Below are 23,608 nucleotides of genomic sequence, written 5' to 3' on the forward strand. Positions count from 1 at the left end.
GTATTGAGTCAGAGTTTAGAGCAATGACTCTCGGAATATATGAAGGAATGTGGATTAAAAGACTGCTCACAGAACTGGACTTAGATGACAAGAAGAATTTTGAGATTTTTTGTGACAGTCAATCAACTATGAATATAGCAAAAACCCAGCGCAGCATGATAGAACAAAACACATTGAGATAGACAGACATTTTATTTACGAGAAGGTCAACAATGGAGTTGCAAAACTACAATACATTCCGACGAAGAAACAGCTGGCATATATCTTCACCAAATCCCTTCCACGAGTGACTTTTGATGAGTTGTCATTCAAACTGGGTATATATAACATATATACACCAGTTTGAGGGGGAGTGTAGGTTATGTAAAGTTGTAGGAATTATAGAAATGAGCTGTTCAATTCCTTAAATTAAGAGATTCTGTAATTATGCTTTGTTTTTCAATCCCTTTTCAAGGGATCGCATCTCCTAGGATTAGTATATTTCCTAACTTAGAGTTTCCTAGTTTAGAGGTATTATTTGTATATAAATATGTAATATACTCTACTGAATGAAATAAGAAAACATAACAGACTATTCTGTTTTCTACAGTCTGTTTTCTACATATACCAATGTAGATGGAGGGAGAAAATGGCTTGTATCTTAATGGAGATCATATGTGGGTTAGAACTTAGATGGTGAAACTGAAGTTGAAAGAAAGAGTTTTATAGCTGTGAAATTTAAAAAGGGAGTTCCTTTTGAAAAGAGCATTAACAGTGGATTTAAAATCTGGACTGGGCCTATTGTTTCAATCGATTGAATCAAAATTGATTAATTTGACTGTTCAAATAAAAGTTAAATAAAAAATTTAAAAAGGGTAGAAAATAAAAAACAGGAACCAATAAGATGAATTAAAAATTAATTTAGAACCAAAATAAATATTAAATACAAATATTTTTTGAATAGTTTGAGATGATTATTAAGTAGTGGTGTTTATAATTTTTTCTTAGTTAATTGATAACACACACATACCTTACTGACGTATCTGCTTGGAAGTTGAACCTAAATTCTCTAGAGAGAATAATATTTATTTTAACATTAAAAAACACATAACGTGTTCGATACAAATATATTTAAAAAAAAGAATCTAAATAAGATAATTATCAAAATATTGGTAGGTATATTAACAATGATATTCCCTGTTAGGCGTAAATGTACAAGTACTAGTGGTGTACCCTTTTTACCTTTATAGCACTAACATGTGTCTTAATACGACGGTGTACGAACATTCATAGAGAGTGACACACAGAAAATCCATTTAATAGCCCACAAGTTGAAACTTGAAAGTGAAAAAGATAAGATATAGAAGAGGGATGGGATAAGCTTCTTGGGCAAAGAGGGATGGGATAAGCTTCTTGGGCAAAGTACGATCCCACTAATTAGATTGTTGTTGACATATATGTGTATAATGTGTAAGTGTAAGTGTAAATGTAAATATAAAGGTTTTTATTTATGGGTAAATTACACACTTACTCACTGAATTATATTTCTCTCCATTTTATTCATTGTACTTTTAATTTTTTTAATTTGTTCACTAAACTTTAGACAATAAACATTTTTGTCACTCAACCGTTAATTCTCTAACGGTGTTATGATGTGGATTACTTAAATATTTTTTAATCATTAAAAAACAAATTAAAAATAAAATAATTGAAAATTTTATTTTCATTCTTTCTTTTTCTTCCTCCTCCCTCCTCTCATTGTCTATCTAATTTCCTCCTCCCTCCTCTCATTGTCTCTTCTCCCCTCAACTTATACAAACTTAGATTCTGGTCACCATGTCGACTTCGTTTTGACTACCACCAGCCACCTTCGTCGGAGGTCAATGACTTTCAAAATTTCAATCTAAAAAGCACCTCAAATAACTCAAACCCTAATTCTCAAATTATAACCCCCACCTCTCCCTCACCATGGTAGCACCTTTATGGAAACATCTTTAGTTTTTCCTTTATTCACACCATGGGAGTTTATGAAGGCAACCAAAGCATGGGTACCCACTATGCTTGATCCATTGAGATTGATGCCCAAGCCGACCAATGTGTTAGGATTTATGAAGCTCAAAGGATAACCTTAAAAAAATATACAAAAGGGTGAATTGGCAAAAATTGTTTAGAGAGTAAGGAAAAAGAAAAGATAGACAATTTTGCACAGCGATTTATAGTGTGGTTTGACTTTTCAACTAAGTCTACATCCACTACCTAAGCTCTTCACTTAGGATTTTCCAACATATCCACTAATTTGTTCTTTCTTTTTCAAGGACAATGAGATAACATTTACAAACTCCCTAGCTTTTTAAAGGCTCAGCTAGAACCAAAAACCCATTTACAAGGCAAAAGATGTAAACAAAGAAAACCTCTAAAAAGGAAAGTGTTTACAAGTTAAAGCTCACTAAACACTAATATTTACAAGAGAATAGAAATAAAGAGTGAAAAGCTATTCTCTTTTGTTTGATTGCTTAGATAGGTGTTCTAACCCTTCTTCACGTGTCTTGAACTTGTATTTATATGTTGGAATGAGTTTGTGGTTGTTTCTAGCCATTGGGAGTGATTTGAAGCAGTTGGGGATGTTTTCTCTACAAAATAAAATTGCCCAGTACAGAGGGTATCGATACTCCTATATGGAGTATTAGTACTACATTTGTTATTTTTAAATAAAACTAGCCGTTGGGCTTGACGGTATCGATACTAAGCCTATGATATCGATACTACTATGTAAAGTAGTATCGGTACCCCTTTGGGTATCGGAAACCTATTTTACATTCTGGAATTTGAGCAATGCTGGTAGTATCGGTACTACCTAGAGAGTATCGATACTTCTCTTTGTAACATCCCAAACTACGGGTTAATGACTAAATTGTAAAAAATTCAGAATATAGTGATTAAAGTAGAATAGTTGAATAGTTTAATGATTTATGTGGAGATATTTCCTGAAAGTTATTAGTAAATATTAAAGGAGTTAAAGGGCAAATAAGTAATTGAACAAGGAAAATAATTAAATAATAATTAATGGGTATTATAATACCCATGTGGAGAATGATTGAAGAGATAAGCTTCAAAGCAATTCTCTTCTTTATCTTCTTCTCTTCTCCACGTGAAAACTCAAAGCAAAGGTGAGTTCTCTAATTTCTTGAATGTTTGTTGATTTTAAGCATGCGTTTTGATCCTTAGAGGATAACTAAGCTTAAGGAAAGCTTAAGTTATCTTAAAATCAAAAGATGAAGAAGTTATAAGAGATTTAAGAAAACGAGTTTTTATATGAAATCATGGAATAGAGTTGATAAGTTGAATTTTAAGTTGAATTTGACTTGTCATCTATGAAAATAAGAAGATAGAAGTGTTAGAATTGTATTTATAACATATTGATATTTGAGTATGATTCTTGAATTACATATGAATGATAGGATTTTGAAGTTATAGATGATTTTCATGGATATAAATTGGTTTAAGTAATGGTAGTTGAGTTTAATGACATGATAGGGATTTAAAATAGAAGAATTAAGTAAAGAATTGATGATTTTCGGGGTTAAAATATAATTTCTGGGTAGAGGGAACCGATACCCTATGAAGGGAATCGATTCCCCCTCTTGGACGAAAATTCCAGTATGTGCAGGGGGAACAGATTCCCCCCTATGGGGGTATCGATTCCCCGGGAACAGATTCCACCTGGGGGGTATCGATTCCCCCTAAATGAAAAAATAGAATTTGATTCATTAAACCGGTTTAAGTTATTAACATCAAGTTTAAAGTTTAGGCTTCTGATAGTTATTTTGAAATGATATATTTATGTAGATATTGAGCCTAAACAATTTTCGGAAGAATCAAAGGATTATAATCGAATCAAAGCAAGGCTAAGGTGAGTGCAGTTTTAATTGTACTTATGTTATTGAACGAACATTGGCTTGCGATGAGCCAGTATTGGAGTTATTATGGTAAGAAGTGACTCCTAAAATGTTATTTGATTTATGATTATGATATGTGTATGGATACATGAAATGGATATAGGTTATTATATATGTTACATGATTATATGCATGTGTGATATATACTATGAGACATGCCCAATGTGAAATGAAATAAACTAAGTGACTATATGAAATATGTGATTATAAGATCAATGATTACACGTACATGTGGTACGTGACAGAAAGGAAATGATATGAATAAGTGATGTGAACTGTTATAAATTACAATGCCCATGTTATGTGATATGAGAGCTAGGGTATAGTTGGCATGCCAAGGGTCGAGGGTTTACCTATGTTCTTCGGGACATATGGACTGCTTACCTATGTTCTTCGGGACATATGGACTGTTTACCTATGTTCTTCGGGACATATGGACTGTTTACCTATGTTCTTCGGGACATATGGACTGTTTACCTATGTTCTTCGGGACATATGGACTGATTACCTAGATTATTCGAAATCTATGGACTGGTCCTTCGGGACATTTATACGAGCTGTTGTGACAGTATAGTGGTGCACAACCTCAATGTACTCACATACCTTAAGTTCTCAAAAGTATACATGGGCTAATACATGGTCTTTACAGAGAGTAAATAAATAAATTGATTTGCTACTATGTATGTTTTGTTGTGAAGTAGTATATGTGTTCCATGGTATGTAGAGAAATGTTCGTTATATATACTTATACGATAAAAAGGTATTAAAAGTACTTGCATTATCATATGTTATCATGTATACTGAATTATATGCGACACGATTCAATTCATAGATTGAATGTTTATATTTATTATGTTTTTGCTTCACTAAGTTTATGACTTAGCGTGTAAGTGATTTACACGTAGGTACTGAGAAGCAGAAGGATCAAAGCTAAGTTCAAAGTAACAACATATCTCTGCTCAAAGATCATATCAGAAGTAAATTACACAGTATGTATTATTAAGTGATAAATAGGTTGGCATGTAAATAAAGTAGGTAAATTAAGTATTTATGCTCTGATCGAGTTTTGTAATATTTTAAACGTATTTATATAAGTATAAATGCAAAGAAATGAACGGTTAAATTTGTACGAGTGTTATGTACAATTTACGAAAATCACTGTAGCGTTGTAGCAGGTTACTGTAGTGCTGTTCATACCGTATTTCACTGTTCATAAACACGTTTTTATCTCAAAATTTTATACCAAACACAATTGAATAATATATGATTGTATTTTCTTAATATAAATTCAAATGTTCAGTTATTTTACAAGAATAAAGGTTTTGAAAATGTCAAAGTGACATCTCAGACTCGTATCCAGGTCGAGTACGGGTTGGGGTGTTACATTTAATGGTATCAGAGCTACGGTTTAGCCGATTCTCGGCATAAACAATAGTCTAGGGTGTCTTATAATGTATACATGCCAACAAAATAGTGAAAACTTCTGATCTGGTATAGTAATGAGTATGTTGTTTTGCTAATAGAACGATATATTTATTCTTAATAGATGTCTGGACATGATAGTTATAGAAGTCAAGCGGGAGATGATCGGCCCGCTGAGAGCAGTAATTCACCTGCCCTGGCCAGGCAAGGTGAAGAACAGACACCTTCTGGAGTGCCTGTAACTGATCAAGATGTGTTCTTTAGAACATTAGATGCGGTATTGACGCGTTTTCAACCTCCTGTTACTTCAACTCCAAGAATGAATGTTGCAAAGGAGTTGAAGGGTTTAGGAGCTACAGAGTTTAAAGGTGAAGCCGAAGAAGGTCCTGTTGCTGTGAACTTTTGGCTTAATGATGTAAAAATTATGTTAGATGGACTCCACTATTCTAATGTAGAGAAGTTAGATGGAGTGGTCTCCTTGCTTCGTGGGCAAGCGAGAATTTGGTGGACAAATGTCACTTTGAGAATGACCAATGATCAAGTGACATGGTCTTTGTTCTTAGAAGAGTTTAAGCATAAGTATATAGGAGACCAATTTATCAGGCAAATGAAGCAAGAATTTTTGAATCTGAAACAGATGAATCGCACAGTGTATGAGTACGAGTGCAAGTTTAATAAGTTAAGTCATTTTGCGGCTGAGTTGATCCCAACAGAGAATGATGTGTGAGTGGTTTGTAGAGGGCTTGCGCCAAGGTTGAAAGAAATGTTAATAGTATTGAACTTGTCCTCGTTTCAAGAAATAGTAAATCGTGCTAAAGCTCTAGAGAGAGCTCAGAATGAAAGGTTTGGGGATCAAAGAACCCAATCATCTAAAAGAACCGGGGCTTTCTCGAGTTCTGCACCACCCAAGAGGGGTAGAGATTCTGGTACTCAGTCTCAGGCAAGGTCTGGATTGGTAGTATCCTCCGTTAGAGAATCAAATCAGATGAAAGCTAGACAGACCCAATCAATAGGGTTTGGTGAGGACAGAACCCAACAGAGACATTGTCAGACTTGTGGAAAATATCATGGTGGAATATGTAGGGTAGAATCCAGAGCTTGTTTCCGATGTGGTGAAACGGGACATTTTGTGAGAGATTGCCCATTGGGGAAAGGAGAACCAGTACAGTCGGAACGATCTTCTTCGATACCTTGGAGAGGGAGAGGTAGAGGAAAAGGTAGGAGCCAACCTGAATCCTCTACTCAACAAGAAATACGATCCACTGCTCAAATGTATAATATTAATACCAATGAAGATTTTGATGATCCGGAGATAATAGCAGGTATCTTTCTAGTGTGAAATAAATACATTATGATAATGATTGATTTAGGCTTGCATGTTCATATATTAGTAGTCAATTGGTGAAAGAATTGAGAATTCAATTAGAAGTTATTTATAGTAATATGACAGTGACAAATTTATTAGGGTACAGTGTGTGGATAAGCAAGATATATTGAAAGTGTCCAATTATAATTCAGAGAATTTAATTTCTTACTAAATTGATGAATTATTATTCAATGAATTTGAAGTAAGATTGGAAATAACCCAGTTTTATAATTACCCTAAAAATGTCAATTATAATTGAAAAGAGTAGAGTTAAACAGTTTAGATGAATTGGAAATTATGTTAGAGGATTTATATCGTTCTGAAATAGAATAGTTTCTTTGCTGCATTGACAAGATAAGGTAGAGGGGATGATGTTATAAGGAGAATATTAAAAGATCAAATGAGCAGAATATTGTTATAGAAAAGTTTAAGAATATGTACATCAGTGATCAGTTTATAAGACAAAGGAAAATGGAATGGTTGAATCTGAACCATAAAAAAATTATATGGTAATTAGAGATTAAAAAAATAGATGGATTACTGGAGTGATGAAAATAGAGGTTATTGTCTATATAATGAGTTACATTATATGGATTTTAGAAAGGTTAAAGTAAAATGCATTGGAGACGTGTAGACAGTATCTTATCTCCTGGTGCAATGAAAATTCGAGGACGAATTTTCTTAAGGGGGGAGATTTATTACATCCCAAACTACGGGTTAATGACTAAAATGTAAAAATTTCAGAATATGGTGATTAAAGTAGAATAGTTGAATAGTTTAATGATTTATGTGGAGATATTTCCTGAAAGTTATTAGTAAATATTAAAGGAGTCAAAGGGCAAATAAGTAATTGAACAAGGAAAATAATTAAATAATAATTAATGGGTATTATAATACCCATGTGGAGAATGATTGAAGAGATAAGCTTCAAAGCAATTCTCTTCTTCATCTTCTTCTCTTCTCCACGTGAAAACTCAAAGCAAAGGTGAGTTCTCTAATTTCTTGATTGTTTGTTGATTTTAAGCATGGGTTTTGATCCTTAGAGGATAACTAAGCTTAAGGAAAGCTTAAGTTATCTTAAAATCAAAAGATGAAGAAGTTATAAGAGATTTAAGAAAACAAGTTTTTATATGAAATCATGGAATAGAGTTGATAAGTTGAATTTTAAGTTGAATTTGACTTGTCATCTATGAGAATAAGAAGATAGAAGTGTTAGAATTGTATTTAGAACATATTAAAATTTGAGTATGATTCTTGAATTACATATGAAGGATAGGATTTTGAAGTATAGATGATTTTCATGGATATAGTTGGTTTAAGTAATGGTAGTTGAGTTTAATGACATGATAGGGGTTTAAAATAGAAGAATTAAGTGAAGAATTGATAATTTTCGGGGTTAAAATACAATTTCTGGGTAGAGGGAATCGATACCCTATGAAGGGAATCGATTCCCCCTCTTGGACGAAAATTCCAGTATGTGCAGGGGGAACAGATTCCCCCCTGGGGGTGTCGATTCCCCGGGAACAGATTCCCCCTGGGGGGGTATCGATTCCCCCTAAATGAAAAAATAGAATTTGATTCATTAACGGTTTAAGTTATTAACATCAAGTTTAAAGTTTAGGCTTCCGATAGTTGTTTTGAAATTATATATTTATGTAGATATTGAGCCTAAACAATTTCTGGAATAATCAAAGGATTATAATCGAATCAAAGAAAGGCTAAGGTGAGTGCAATTTTAATTGTACTTATGTTATTGAACGAACATTGGCTTGCGATGAGCCAGTATTGGAGTTATTATGGTAAGAAGTGACTCCTAAAATGTTATTTGATTTATGATTCTGATATGTGCATGGATGCATGAAATGGATATAGGTTATTATATATGTTACATGATTATATGCATGTGTGATATATACTATGAGACATGCCCAATGTGAAATGAAATAAGCTAAGTGACTATATGAAATATGTGATTATAAGATCAATGATTACACGTACATGTGGTACGTGACAGAAAGGAAATGATATGAATAAGTGTGAACTGTTATAAATTACAATGCCCATGTTATGTGATATGAGAGCTAGGGTATAGTTGGCATGCCAAGGGTCGAGGGTTTACCTATGTTCTTCGGGACATATGGACTGCTTACCTATGTTCTTCGGGACATATGGACTGTTTACCTATGTTCTTCGGGACATATGGACTGTTTACCTATGTTCTTCGGGACATATGGACTGTTTACCTATGTTCTTCGGGACATATGGACTGATTACCTAGATTATTCGAAATCTATGGACTGGTCCTTCGGGACATTTATACGAGCTGTTGTGACAGTATAGTGGTGCACAACCTCAATGTACTCACATACCTTAAGTTCTCAAAAGTATACATGGGCTAATACATGGTCTTTACAGAGAGTAAATAAATAAATTGATTTGCTACTATGTATGTTTTGTTGTGAAGTAGTATATGTGTTCCATGGTATGTAGAGAAATGTTCGTTATATATACTTATACGATAAAAAGGTATTAAAAGTAATTGATATGTTATATGTATTATATGTTTTTGCTTCACTAAGTTTTGACTTAGCGTGTAAGTGATTTTACACGTAGGTACTGAGAAGCAGAAGGATCAAAGCTAAGTTCAAAGTAAAAACATATCTGCTCAAGATATATCAGAAGTAAATTACACAGTATGTATTATTAAGTGATAAATAGGTTGGCATGTAATAAAGTAGGTAAATTAAGTATTTATGCTCTGATCGAGTTTTGTAATATTTTTAAACGTATTATAAGTATAAATGCAAAGAAATGAACGGTTAAATTTGTACGAGTGTTTATGTACAATTTACGAAAATCACTGTAGCGCTGTAGCAGGTTACTGTAGTGCTGTTCAATAAGTATAAATGCAAAGAAATGAACGGTTAATTTGTACGAGTGTTATGTACAATTTACGAAAATCACTGTAGCGCTGTAGCAGGTTACTGTAGTGCTGTTCATACCGTATTTCACTGTTCATAAACACGTTTTTATCTCAAAATTTATACCAAACACAATTGAATAATATATGATTGTATTTTCTTAATATAAATTCAAATGTTCAGTTATTTTACAAGAATAAAGGTTTTGAAAATGTCAAAGTGACATCTCAGACTCGTATCCAGGTCGAGTACGGGTTGGGGTGTTACATTTAATGGTATCAGAGATACGGTTTAGCCGATTCTCGGCATAAACAATAGTCTAGGGTGTCTTATAATGTATACATGCCAACAAAATAGTGAAAACTTCTGATCTGGTATAGTAATGAGTTTGTTGTTTTGCTAATAGAACGATATATTTATTCTTAATAGATGTCTGGACATGATAGTTATAGAAGTCAAGCGGGAGATGATCGGCCCGCTGAGAGCAGTAATTCACCTGCCCTGGCCAGGCAAGGTGAAGAACAGACACCTTATGGAGTGCCTGTAACTAATCAAGATGTGTTCTTTAGAACATTAGATGCGGGTATTGACGCGTTTTCAACCTCCTGTTACTTCAACTCTAAGAATGAATGTTGCAAATGAGTTGAAGGGTTTAGGAGCTACAGAGTTTAAAGGTGAAGCCGAAGAAGGTCCTGTTGCTGCGGACCTTTGGCTTAATGATGTAAAAATTATGTTAGATGGACTCCACTGTTCTAATGTAGAGAAGTTAGATGGAGTGGTCTCCTTGCTTCGTGGGCAAGCGAGAATTTGGTGGAAAAATGTTACTTTGAGAATGACCAATGATCAAGTGGCATGGTCTTTGTTCTTAGAAGAGTTTAAGAATAAGTATATAGGAGACCAATTTATCAGGCAAATGAAGAAAGAATTTTTTAATCTGAAACAGATGAATCGCACAGTGTATGAGTACGAGTGCGAGTTTAATAAGTTAAGTCGTTTTGCGGCTGAGTTGATCCCAACAGAGAAGGATGTGTGTGAGTGGTTTGTAGAGGGCTTGCGCCCAAGGTTGAAAGAAATGTTAATAGTATTGAACTTGTCCTCGTTTTAAGAAATAGTAAATCGTGCTAAAGCTCTAGAGAGAGCTCAGAATGAAAGGTTCGGGGATCAAAGAACCCAATCATCTAAAAGAACCGGGGCTTTATCGAGTTTTGCACCACCCAAGAGGGGTATAGATTCTGGTACTCATTCTCAGGCAAGGTCTGGATTGGTAGTATCCTCCGTTAGAGAATCAAATCAGATGAAAGCTATACAGACCCAATCAGTAGGGTTTGGTGAGGACAGAACCCAACAGAGACATTGTCAGACTTGTGGAAAATATCATGGTGGAATATGTAGGGTAGAATCCGGAGCTTGTTTCCGATGTGCTGAAACGGGACATTTTGTGAGGAAATTGCCCATTGGGGAAAGGAGAACCAGTACAGTCGGAACGATCTTCTTCGATACCTTGGAGAGGGAGAGGTAGAGGAAAAGGTAGGAGCCAACCTGAATCCTCTACTCAACAAGAAATACGCTCCACTGCTCGAATGTATAATATTAATACCAATGAAGATTTTGATGATCCAGAGATAATAGCAGGTATCTTTCTAGTGTGAAATAAATACATTATGATAATGATTGATTTAGGCTTGCATGTTCATATATTAGTAGTAAATTGGTGAAAGAATTGAGAATTCAATTAGAAGTTATTTATAGTAATATGACAGTGACAAGTTTATTAGGTTACAGTGTGTGGATAAGCAAGATACATTGAAAGTGTCCCATTATAATTCAGAGAATTTAATTTCTTACTAAATTGATGAGTTATTATTCAATGAATTTGAAGTAAGATTGGAAATAAACCAGTTTTATAATTACCATAAAAATGTCAATTATAATTGAAAAGAGTAGAGTTAAACAGTTTAGATGAATTGGAAATTATAATGTTAGAGGATTTATATCGTTCTGAAATAGAATAGTTTCTTTGCTGCATTGATAAGATAAGGTAGAGGGGATGATTGTTATAAGGAGAATATTAAAAGATCAAATGATGCAGAATATTGTAGAAAAGTTTAAGAATATGTACATCAGTGATCAGTTTATAAGACAAAGGAAAATGGAATGGTTGAATCTGAACCATAAAAAAATTATATGGTAATTAGAGATTAAAAAAAATAGATGGATTACTGGTATGGAGTGATGAAAATAGAGGTTAATGTCTATATAATGAGTTACATTATATGGATTTTAGAAAGGTTAAAGTAAAATGCATTGGAGACGTGTAGACAGTATCTTATCTCCTGGTGCAATGAAAATTCGAGGACGAATTTTCTTAAGGGGAGAGATTTGTAACATCCCAAACTACGGGTTAATGACTAAATTGTAAAAAATTCAGAATATGGTGATTAAAGTAGAATAGTTGAATAGTTTAATGATTTATGTGGAGATATTTCCTGAAAGTTATTAGTAAATATTAAAGGAGTCAAAGGGCAAATAAGTAATTGAACAAGGAAAATAATTAAATAATAATTAATGGGTATTATAATACCCATGTGGAGAATGATTGAAGAGATAAGCTTCAAAGCAATTCTCTTCTTCATCTTCTTCTCTTCTCCACGTGAAAACTCAAAGCAAAGGTGAGTTCTTTAATTTCTTGATTGTTTGTTGATTTTAAGCATGAGTTTTGATCCTTAGATGATAACTAAGCTTAAGGAAAGCTTAAGTTATCTTAAAATCAAAAGATTAAGAAGTTATAAGAGATTTATGAAAATGAGTTTTTATATGAAATCATGGAATAGAGTTGATAAGTTGAATTTTAAGTTGAATTTGACTTGTCATCTATGAGAATAAGAAGATAGAAGTGTTAGAATTGTATTACAATATATTGAAATTTGAGTATGATTCTTGAATTACATATGAAGGATAGGATTTTGAAGTTATAGATGATTTTCATGGATATAAGTTGGTTTAAGTAATGGTAGTTGAGTTTAATGACATGATAGGGGTTTAAAACAGAAGAATTAAGTAAAGAATTGATGATTTTCGGGATTAAAATACAATTTCTGGGTAGAGGGAATCGATACCCTATGAAGGGAATCGATTCCCCCTCTTGGACAAAAATTCCAGTATGTGCAGGGGGAACAGATTCCCCCTAGGGGGTATCGATTCCCCCCTAAATGAAAAAATAGAATTTGATTCATTAAACCAGTTTAAGTTATTAACATCAAGTTTAAAGTTTAGGCTTCTGATAGTTATTTTGAAATGATATATTTATGTAGATATTGAGCCTAAACAATTTTCGGAAGAATCAAAGGATTATAATCGAATCAAAGCAAGGCTAAGGTGAGTGCAGTTTTAATTGTACTTATGTTATTGAACGAACATTGGCTTGCGATGAGCCAGTATTGGAGTTATTATGGTAAGAAGTGACTCCTAAAATGTTATTTGATTTATGATTCTGATATGTGCATGGATACATGAATGGATAGGTTATTATATATGTTACATGATTATATGCATGTGTGATATATACTATGAGACATGCCCAATGTGAAATGAAATAAGCTAAGTGACTATATGAAATATGTGATTATAAGATCAATGATTACACGTACATGTGGTACGCGACAGAAAGGAAATGATATGAATAAGTGATGTGAACTGTTATAAATTACAATGCCCATGTTATGTGATATGAGAGCTAGGGTATAGTTGGCATGCCAAGGGTCGAGGGTTTACCTATGTTCTTCGGGACATATGGACTGCTTACCTATGTTCTTCGGGACATATGGACTGTTTACCTATGTTCTTCGGGACATATGGACTGTTTACCTATGTTCTTCGGGATATGGACTGATTACCTAGGTTCTTCGGAATCTATGGACTGGTCCTTCGGGACATTTATACGAGTTGTGACAGCATAGTGGTGCACAACCTCAATGTACTCACATACCTTAAGTTCTCAAAAGTATGGGCTAATACATTGTCTTTACAGAGAGTAAATAAATAAATTGATTGCTACTATGTATGTTTTGTTGTGAAGTAGTATATGTGTTCCATGGTATGTAGAGAAATGTTCGTTATATATACTTATACGATAAAAAGGTATTAAAAGTACTTGCATTATCATATGTTATCATGTATACTGAATTATATGCGACACGATTGAATTCTTAGATTGAATGTTTATATTTATGAGAAATGCATTATTATTATGTTTTTGCTTCACTAAGTCTATGACTTAGCGTGTAAGTGATTTACACGTAGGTACTGAGAAGCAGAAGGATCAAAGCTAAGTTCAAAGTAACAACATATCTCTGCTCAAAGATCAGATCATAAGTAAATTACACAGTATGTATTATTATGTGATAAATAGGTTGGCATGTAAATAAAGTAGGTAAATTAAGTATTTATGCTCTGATCGAGTTTTGTAATATTTTAAACCTATTTATATAAGTATAAATGCAAAGAAATGAACGGTTAAATTTTTACGAGTGTTATGTACAATTTACGAAAATCACTGTAGCAGGTTACTGTAGTACTGTTCATACCGTATTTCACTGTTCATAAACACGTTTTTATCTCAAAATTTTATACCAAACATAATTGAATAATATATGATTGTATTTTCTTAATATAAATTCAAATGTTCAGTTATTTTACAAGAATAAAGGTTTTGAAAATGTCAAAGTGACATCTCGGACTCGTATCCAGGTCGGGTACGGGTTGGGGTGTTACACTCTTACCTAGGGTATCAGTACTACATGACCAATATCAATACTATTCATATAGTATTGATACTATAAGAATAGTATCCGTACGTCGTACGTGAAAATTAGTTTTGTGCTCAAATTCACTTGTAATGGACTTTGAATTATTTTTGAAAACTTTGAATAAATTAAATTCAAATCTAAAAATATTTTGACTTAATTTGCTATATCAAAATATAATAAAACATGGTTCAACACAATGTGTCGAGGTGCTTTTAGTGCATCGATAAGCTATCTAATGGAAAGATTTCTCCTTTGTTTCCGGTGCTTATTTTTTCAAATAATGTAAATAATGAAATGGATTTTTATCTATTTGTGTAATGTAATTTGTCAGGATTAACTCACCATTCGATTGACCCACCATTCTTGGCTTGATTAATTAAGTTTCTGAATGCTCATGATTTTTTTTCATCCTTTGTTAAGTTCCAAAGGATGATGGATTTTACCCTATTTCATCCTCAATGTTTGTTGTGGAAGCTACGCCAGTGTTTTTGAGGATACAGTTTATCCTATTTAGAATTTGGGTTTTTGAAATAGGGGAGAAAGATGCCATTGATGAATTGAGAGTTGAGGTTAAAACTTGGGGTTTTTTCATCTTTTGTTAAGTGCTAAAGGATGATGGGTTTTCTTATTTGCATTTTCTGCTTGAAGGGATTATCTATAATTTATTTGGTAATTGGGAAAATGGAGAAGAGAAGATGGTGGAGAGATTAGAAGGTAAAAGAGAAGACATGAAGAGAAGATTGGGTTTGGAATAATAAAAAAAATATGAATAATATTATTAAAATATTAATTGATTAATAAATTAATAAAAAATGACAGATCATGATGGTGTTAAGAAATAAATAGTCGAGTGATAAAAAAAATTCAATGTTTAAAGTATAATGGTAAAATTAAAAAAATTAAAAAAATTAAAATATGATAAGTGAAATAAGAGAGAGAATAAAGTTCAATAAGTAAGCGTATAATTTACCCTTTATTTATTTATCCGCCCATTTCAGTCAACTTCATGTAAAGTAAGACCATTTAATGTAATTGAAAATATTATTTTTTGTTTGGGAGTTGGAGTTTTCTTGGCTGGAAATCACTTTTGGTGAAATGATGTAAAATGAGGTAAGCTCCCACTAAACACTAACTGAATTCTGCAGATTCTCTCTAGAAGGAAGCATCAGTTTTCTTGCTTTTCATGTTTGTGTTGTTTTATGTAGGTTTTGTTCACTTTTTGGCTAAGTTATCAGATCTTGGATCTGGATGGTAAGTGCACATAGTCAACAGCCTCACCCTATCTGTGCATGTATGTAATGGGATAAATATTCACCTCTGTTTTGAAAATCGGACCGAATCGATCGGTTCAATTGGGAATCGTTGCTTAGTCCGGTTTAATTTAAACCGGTTGAATCGCTATTAGTGAACCGGCCTGAACCGTTGAACCGTTCGAACCGGACCGGCTGAAAACCGAGAAAAACTGGGAAAAACCGGAAAAAAACCGGGATTTTTGTTTTTTTTTAAAAAAAATTAAACCAAACAATGTCGTTTGTTAAACGAGCCAAGTCGAACTCGAGTATTGCTGAGCTCGACTCGAACTTGAAAACTTTAAAAGTAAGCTCAACTCAACTCAAACTCATAAGCTAAAAATTATCAAGTTCAACTCAAACTCGAAATATAATATTGAAACTTGAACTCAAAAAGGCTTGAACTCAAAAAAAAAAATTAGAAGCTCGATTGAAGCCTAAAATTCGAGCTTGATTGAAGTGAAAGAATAGTTATATAATTTTATTACGATTTTTTTAACCCTAAATTTATTTTTTAATTATAGTTATATAATTATATTTATTATTTAATATGTTTTACCTTAAATATTATATTGTAGTTAATTTGAATCATTTTGTTTCACTTGATTTTATGGTTTTTAACTTATATATGTTATGACTTGCTTTGAATATGACTTGTGATATAAAAATTTATTTTTTATTAAATATTTTTTTGTATTTTTATTTAGTTTTTTAAATAATTATGACGTCGTCCGGTTCTTCCGATCGATCGGACCGGTTCGACCGGTTGAACCAGTGAACCGGTAGCATGACCGATTCGCTAACCGATCCAGTTCTGAAAACCATAATATTCACACACGTACAAAGGAGAGGTCATAGCTTGAAGATAAGTGTTCATAGATTTTAATATTTAAATTTCGACACTTCTTTTAGGAGATAGATGAACTTATAAAGTTTGAATACACGACTACCAAATAAAAGTTTATATTTATTAGTAACATGTTTAATATTTTTATATATTCAGAGAGTTCTTAGAAAATTATATCTCTATACTCTGTTAGGGCGGAGATGAAAATTATAAAAAATTAATGGAGACAAACAATAATAAGCCACATGTAAGGTGATTATTTATTATGAAAAATAAAAGGAATGGAGACAAACAACTTAGGTTAGGGTCATTGCTGATGGTTGATAGTTGGAATTATTCCGGAAGTATCTTTAGCCTCCATATCATACCGACTAACCAGTAGGCATAAAAAAATATGCATACATTACCATATTCAATAATTTATATTAACAATTATATATATATACACAAGTAAAAGAATAAAATATATCCATATCAAGCTTGAAGTGTATACATTTTTTAAACAGTATTCTCAATTTTCGATTTCTGATCTTTTTACAGTTTTTTTTGGGTTTTCCTAAAGATTTGGTTGAATATGTGCGGTTGAATCGTTGACCCTGTCAGTTTTTTTTTTCCAATGAAATTTTCTGTCGAAAAAGATATTACTTGGATCTTGGAAGACGGTCAATGTAGACTTTGTTTTCCAAACAAGAAGGTTTTACTGGCACATCTATTTTGAAGTAACTTATATGGGTCACAGTGAAAGTTGTAATCTGGGTCATTTGTAAGCAACTTCTATGGAAGTGTGATATTTATGTTGCAATTAGACACATTGTGAAGTGTTGGGAATGTTAAAAACAACAAACTTTACAGCAGTTAACAATGGGGAGGAAGAAGAGAGGATACATTATAGGGAAGAATTTGTAGTTAGGGTGGGGAATGGTACGGAGAGTAGCTGTGTAAGGTGTATGGGTCCACATGAGGATCGGTCCACCCTCGAGTGCAATGAAAGTTCTTCGAGAAGGGCTCCATGGCTCACACAACTCGCCAAATTAGTTGTTCGAGAAACACCAATGCAAGCCAACAGGGAGTTGGTGAAAGATCAAGCCAAGGCATAGGATCTGGTTATGCTCTTCGAGAGGAGTTTATATCATTGGTTGTGTGTTAAAACTAAGTCTTGAGATATAAGCATTCGCATCATTGATTTGTGAAACCCCGTTTTTGGACAAAGCCGTAAGCTTTAATGGTGATACCCCCTGAAGATAATAGGAAAAGATGCTGTGGTTGTTGGTGGTGGTAAAAATTGAATTGTGATAATTTTTCACGGTTTATCTATTTTGATTTGAACAAAAAGCGACAACTAATTGTTCGATAGAAGTAAAATAGAAAGTTATCCCCCTTGTGTTGAGCCATGTATGACATATACTGCCTCCTGATACGAGTGTCAATTCTATTACGATGATGCCTATTTGCAGGTTAATAGACAAGATTGATCTAACTATCAAATAACAGATTTGACTTTGACAAATCATACGGGGCTGTTTATATAGAGGATATGCCATTCCAGAGGTATAACAGTTCTAAAGAACACACCGAAAACAACACTGCACCGGTTGATATTGAGTGGACCTTTGGGGGCTCCCGAAAGCTTTACCGTTGTGCTCCTCAACTCTCAATGATTTGATTGCATTTTTCTGTTTCTCTTAGCTATCATACATGTATTTTATTAGCTCAACTACCTTCCCATGGCTGCCCCCATTTCCCATCATTTCCTTTCCATGCTTCCCACTCAGACTGTCATACATGCATTTTTCATGGCTTCCTGTGCTTTCTTTCTAACACTTGAATTCAGAGGGTTAAATCTGAGCGTGCTTTGTCCAACACTTATATAATTCTATTAACAGTTAGGCAAGCAACATGAAATAAAAATGCTTTCTTTAAATATAAGCTTCACTTGGTGTAACATCTACCAGATATTTGCTAATGATCTAAGTACATTCTTATATGCGCTAATCATGGCAGGTGTTAGGGGCGATGTAAGGAAGAACACACCTTTACAACTATACTTGGATTGCATGTTTTTGCTTTACGGCAAATTACAAATGCTTTCTTCAACTGCACTTCTTCCTACGTAAATTTCTCCCCTGAGAGTAAAATGGAGAGACTTTAGCTGTTCTCAGTTGTTTGGACAAAGGAACATAATGATGCTCAGATGGTTTTTTAGGGCAGCGGGCCATTGGATATGGATGAATGGTTGCCAGTTCATGGATACGGCATACCAAAGGCATTGGTAGGTGACGTACAGCATGCTTCAGCTTAGTCTCACACTGCAACTAACAGTTTAAATAATAATTAATAGAATAAGATATAGTATAAACCAATCTTAATGATCAACACATTGACATGCAGAACAACACATCATCACAGGCAATTATTTGTCCTACTGGTATATATTTAGGTGGTCAACCCTGCATCAGTGCATCCGATATAGTTTAAATTTTATCAAGAGGATTTTCAGGCAGCAAACCCTTAGCCCTCTCAGTGATATAAATATAGGACTCCAAGCATTTGGAATTCAAATTCCATGCTCAGTAATTTGAAGTGATAACTGCGACCTCGCGATCAAGGACTAGTATAAAACAAATTGAATGATTTAGAGAAGCAAACAATTAAAGAGAAGACTACCATCCTATCCAGGTGGAAGAAAATGAAGCCAACAAAAGAAAGGCAGAAAGCAAACCTCTCTCTTGTTGTGTTTCTGTGCAGAGCTAGACCTTAGAAGATTTCGCCATTTGTCCTGTACAGAGGATCCATGGTTAAAAATAATTCAATTTTTTTAAACAATAGGGGAACCATATGATTGGATATAGCAGTGAGGTACCCTCAGATCAACTGGTGTTCGATGAGCAGATGATGCAAATAGAAGCCATTTTATATCAGTCCATCTTCCAACACCATACTGAGCAATCCCATCAACCAACTTAATCACCTCCGCAAGGGTCCACATCCTTTGATGCTTCCTCCTATCACAAACCGTTCTGGATCTTTTGGTTCTCTTTTGCTCATCTTCAGATTCAAGTTCCTGCACAGAGAGCGATAAAATAACCTCACAATTTCAAGTTATCACACTTAAGGAAGTTGTAGGGTTCACTCCAAGTTAAAGAAAAATGTAGTGTAAGAACGAACAAAAGCATCAACTCCTTGATAGTCATTTGTCTTCTGTTTTTCCAGTTCAATCATTTTCATACAGGAAAATCTCACATAAAAAACATGATTCAAATATATGTTCCATGGGTATGTAGCAGTATCACTATATTGATGCAAATATGATGCCACAATTCCTTAACTAAAAAGCAGCAAAAAGCCCCTGCTAAGATGTCAACACGTGTTACCAGAAAGCACAGAGTAAAGGGTAGTTCTGCAGTACATCCTGCTAATTTAAGGCTGGAAATGTACGTGACCGAAAATTTGATAAAAAAACATCACTTTTTAGGTTGGATGCAACCTAAAATGTGACCTTAGTAACATTTTAGTTGCAACCTAAAATGTTACGTTTTTTGTCACATTTTCAGTAGCGCACATTTCCGTCATTTTTTAGCCTTAAACTAAGTTGCCTTCTTTTAGACTTTCCCTATAGTAAAGTGAAATAACCATTTCCTTGACCTAACGATTTTTCATGTATTTATACAAAATTATACCCAATTTGCATCAAGCATCTATTAATATGTGTTTTTTTCCTCATTACTTGAGGTTTTATGGTTGACATTCACCACACAGCATTAAAATAAAAGCCAATACCTAAATATAAATAAAAAACGATGAACAGAAGCATAAAAAATAAGGATGCGACAATGGAACTACCCATACCAATTTTGGCACAATTTTCTTAAGACGTCCTCTCTGTCGCTGGAGTTCAGACGCCACCTGAGGAAGGTCCCCTTGTAATCCGAGTTTAAGGCACTTCTTTGCAGAAGTAGTAGAATTTCTAGAAAACTCTTCAATATACCTGCTAGTAGGCTTCCGCAGTCGCTTCTGTCTTAAAAGGGTGCCACCTTTTGTTACTTCAACAGAGCTTTTTACACTCTTAGTAGACAATATGAAACTTATTAAAGGCTTTTCATCATCATCAGACTCATCAAAACTTTGCATATGTTCTATATTAGGCCGAACAGTGTCCATAATTGGAGCCTGACAAACAAATTTGCTCTTAAAGGTATGATGTAAATCACGACTGACCATCTTCTTGAGCACACCATTCTGGCTGTTAGATTCTTGAACAGTTGCAACTGATGATTCTGATATGCCACCAGCACTGCTACAACTGCCACTAAACCCGGGGTCATGACTTTGTGAATTCAAGTTACGCAGATCATGAGGAGCACAATCCGATTCAGAAAACTTTTCAGGAAATTCAATATCTGCACTTGAAGGAGAAAGAAGATGAATCACTATAGATGAGAATCATGTGCTTGCACACCAGGTAGACAATCAGCACAAGCACAGAATTAATACTCACCCAACTGAAAACCTTCACATGCAGCAGAGAGATCATCGGCTGCTTGAATATCGTCCACTTCATCAACTTCATCCAGCAATCCATCAAGAATCTACTAAAGCAACATTTCATAGGATATCAGCATAGCACCTATGCATGCTTGCATGCAGTAAATACAATATTCAACAAAAATGTATAAACAAAATGTAATGAAGGAAAACCAAAAACAATGTAAAAGAAATAATGGCCTGGGTGTGACGAGAAAGCCTCAAGAAGAAAACAATACATACTTCAAGCTTCAAATCATCTCCTCCTTGACCATAGACCTCACCTTATAAGGAATCACAAACAATATAATATCATCAGAAGAGTAACAGGCGAAATTGCAAATAAAAATCTGAACAAAGGTTTTCATGTGTCAACAAAGAGATTGTAAAGTTAATGTCTAGTTTATACCATTGTATATTGTCTTGTCCTTTTGCAATATTTGATAACAATATATAAGGCATCAAATCTTAGAAAATTACTCAATGTCTGTCCCTGCATCCCTTTGTGAGCCGTAATTTTCATGTATTGAAATGATTATGACTATTCGTTAATTAAAATCAAATATTAGAATAGGCCAATAACACCCTGCCATCCAGTTCACAAGTCATAAATTTTACGACATTAACTATTATTATAGCTCTAGAGTTACGGAAACCAACTGATGAGGAAAAGAAACAAATAAGATACTAAGCAAGATTATATCAGTTCAAACACACAATTACAAGGTATAAGCCTATATCACCAGAAACAATTCTTTAACTAGTTTAAAGCACCATTGATGTTGGTTCTGCATCTCCAAAACAAAGTACAGCACAAAGCACAATAATTCTATAAGAGCACACTAGCAATAGCACAAAGCACAATAATACTATAAGAGCACACTAGCAATAGCAAGTTAACAAATTAAAATAAATGGTCTTTGCTCCTTGTTTTGAATTTTCCTCCCTGTAAATAGCTGTGCACTGAAGCGGATGAGATCCTAAGGTACTTATAAAAGATTCTAGATGCTTATGCAATCTTAACATTTAAAATTAAAAGCACATAAAATATCATTTTTTTCTTTTTAATTTTTGAAATGAGGGAATTGGCAAGAAGAACAGTGACAAGTTCTTGAAGAGTATTACCACAATTAATTTTCCAGCTGTAATCAAGAGCGCAAGAGAAGAAGTCTTCCATTTTCAAGTGTTTCTCTAAGTTTTCCTTCCCAATACATAACACTCCATCTAATGAAACATGCTCACTTTTAGGTCCCGTAAATAAATGCTCAACTTGAGCTGCTTCTTCCAGGCCAGGAACAATGGACCCATCCACCTATATCCAGAGATCAAAAGCAGGGGAAGGAGGGTGGGGAGCAATATAGTATTTATCAAATTTACATCCTCATGTATGAAGAATAGAAGAAACAAAAGACATGAAAGTGCAGCCAGAAACCGTAGAAGTAACTAAGTATCAGTGGAAAAAGACACGCAAAACAGAGAATGGATTAATTGAAAAGATTAATAAAGTTTCTAACCCTTTGACATTTTACATCAGCAAGCTTCTTTATCAAATGTGGTTTCGCTTCGGTTTTCATGTTATATAACCTTAGCTTGTAATACAATTCCTAACTTGCATTCATGTATCCAAGAATTCCCCACAACTGCTGATACACCAAAGCAAACAAACGTTAGTAATTCTATTAATTAAACCAAATATGGAATTTAAAACAAGAAAATAAACAATTTAAATGCGAAAAGAAAAGAAATGACTGCGACAAAAAACATGAAGCAACAAATAAGACTAATTTAAACACCATTTCAAGCACAGATCCATACAAACACTTCCAATGAAACTTAAAAACTTAAAAGAAAAGGAAAAGGAAGTAATTTCATTTTAATGCAAAACGATGAAAATCAAGTTTATCGATTTTCAACCAGTATTTAACATTAAAAGGGGGGGGGGTTATGAACTGCCATTTATCTTTTATCCAAAGAGACCAATTATTGCGGCTTTATACTCAGATTTCGTAGAGAAACATATATATTTACAGTGAAATGAGTCTACTCGAGCTGTTCAGTTCATCTACAAATTTCATTTTTCTAAAATCAGTAGAAAAAAGGGAAAAGATAATATCAGGAAACAGACAATAAAGAAAACAAAATTTTCTTTCCCCGATGTTTTTTTCAGGAATCAAATAGGCAGTAAGAATCAAAGATACTTCATGCATCCGCAAACCGAAGGCTAACCACTTATCAATCTCCGATCTACTTAATTTTCAGCTCAAAAGAAAACCCTTTTAGAAAATTTAAAACTAGTAAATTCCAGAAAGGAAAAACCCTATTTTAACTAAATGAAAAAATCTGACCTTGAAGAGATGGAGCAGAGAATTAAGTTAAGAAGAGAAAAGGGAATGTTCGTAATAGAAGTTGAGAACAGCAGAAGGCCTCGAAGAATGTAACAGAGGGCAAAAAAGAGACATTTGGGAGCATTGAAGCCGATACCCTGCTAAAAAGAATCCCCTC

At 33.8% G+C, this 23,608-nt stretch overlaps 1 protein-coding gene across 2 annotated transcripts; it reads right to left on the reverse strand.

Moving 5' to 3' along the window:
* Window positions 1-18,482: 18,482 nt before the first annotated feature.
* On the reverse strand, window positions 18,483-23,608 carry LOC120153996. Of its 2 annotated transcripts, none has more exons than XM_039165856.1 (9): window positions 23,452-23,608; window positions 22,621-22,746; window positions 22,232-22,418; window positions 21,350-21,390; window positions 21,081-21,171; window positions 20,432-20,982; window positions 19,446-19,646; window positions 19,305-19,361; window positions 18,483-18,897 (listed from the first exon to the last, which is right to left on the reverse strand). In XM_039165856.1, exons 2-9 carry the CDS (start codon window positions 22,678-22,680, stop codon window positions 18,676-18,678), a joined length of 1,410 nt encoding a protein of 469 aa, XP_039021787.1. In that variant the 5' UTR covers window positions 22,681-22,746; window positions 23,452-23,608; the 3' UTR covers window positions 18,483-18,675. The 2 variants fall into 2 exon arrangements, with proteins under 2 accessions (XP_039021787.1, XP_039021786.1); XM_039165855.1 differs by having other exon boundaries at window positions 22,621-22,749.

The sequence above is a fragment of the Hibiscus syriacus genome, unplaced genomic scaffold (assembly GCF_006381635.1).
Source record: "Hibiscus syriacus cultivar Baekdansim isolate YM2019G1 unplaced genomic scaffold, ASM638163v2 tig00111105_pilon, whole genome shotgun sequence".
Classification (NCBI taxonomy): Eukaryota; Viridiplantae; Streptophyta; class Magnoliopsida; order Malvales; family Malvaceae; genus Hibiscus; species Hibiscus syriacus.

Coding starts and splice junctions, on each gene's coding strand:
- LOC120153996 (XM_039165856.1), bottom strand. CDS start 22,680: ATGAAAACCGAAGCGAAACCACATTTGATAAAGAAGCTTGCTGATGTA. Junction 21,391..22,231: donor CAGCTGGAAAATTAATTGTG/GTAATACTCTTC, acceptor ATTCCTTATAAG/GTGAGGTCTATGGTCAAGGA. Junction 21,172..21,349: donor GAGATGATTTGAAGCTTGAA/GTATGTATTGTT, acceptor TTGCTTTAGTAG/ATTCTTGATGGATTGCTGGA.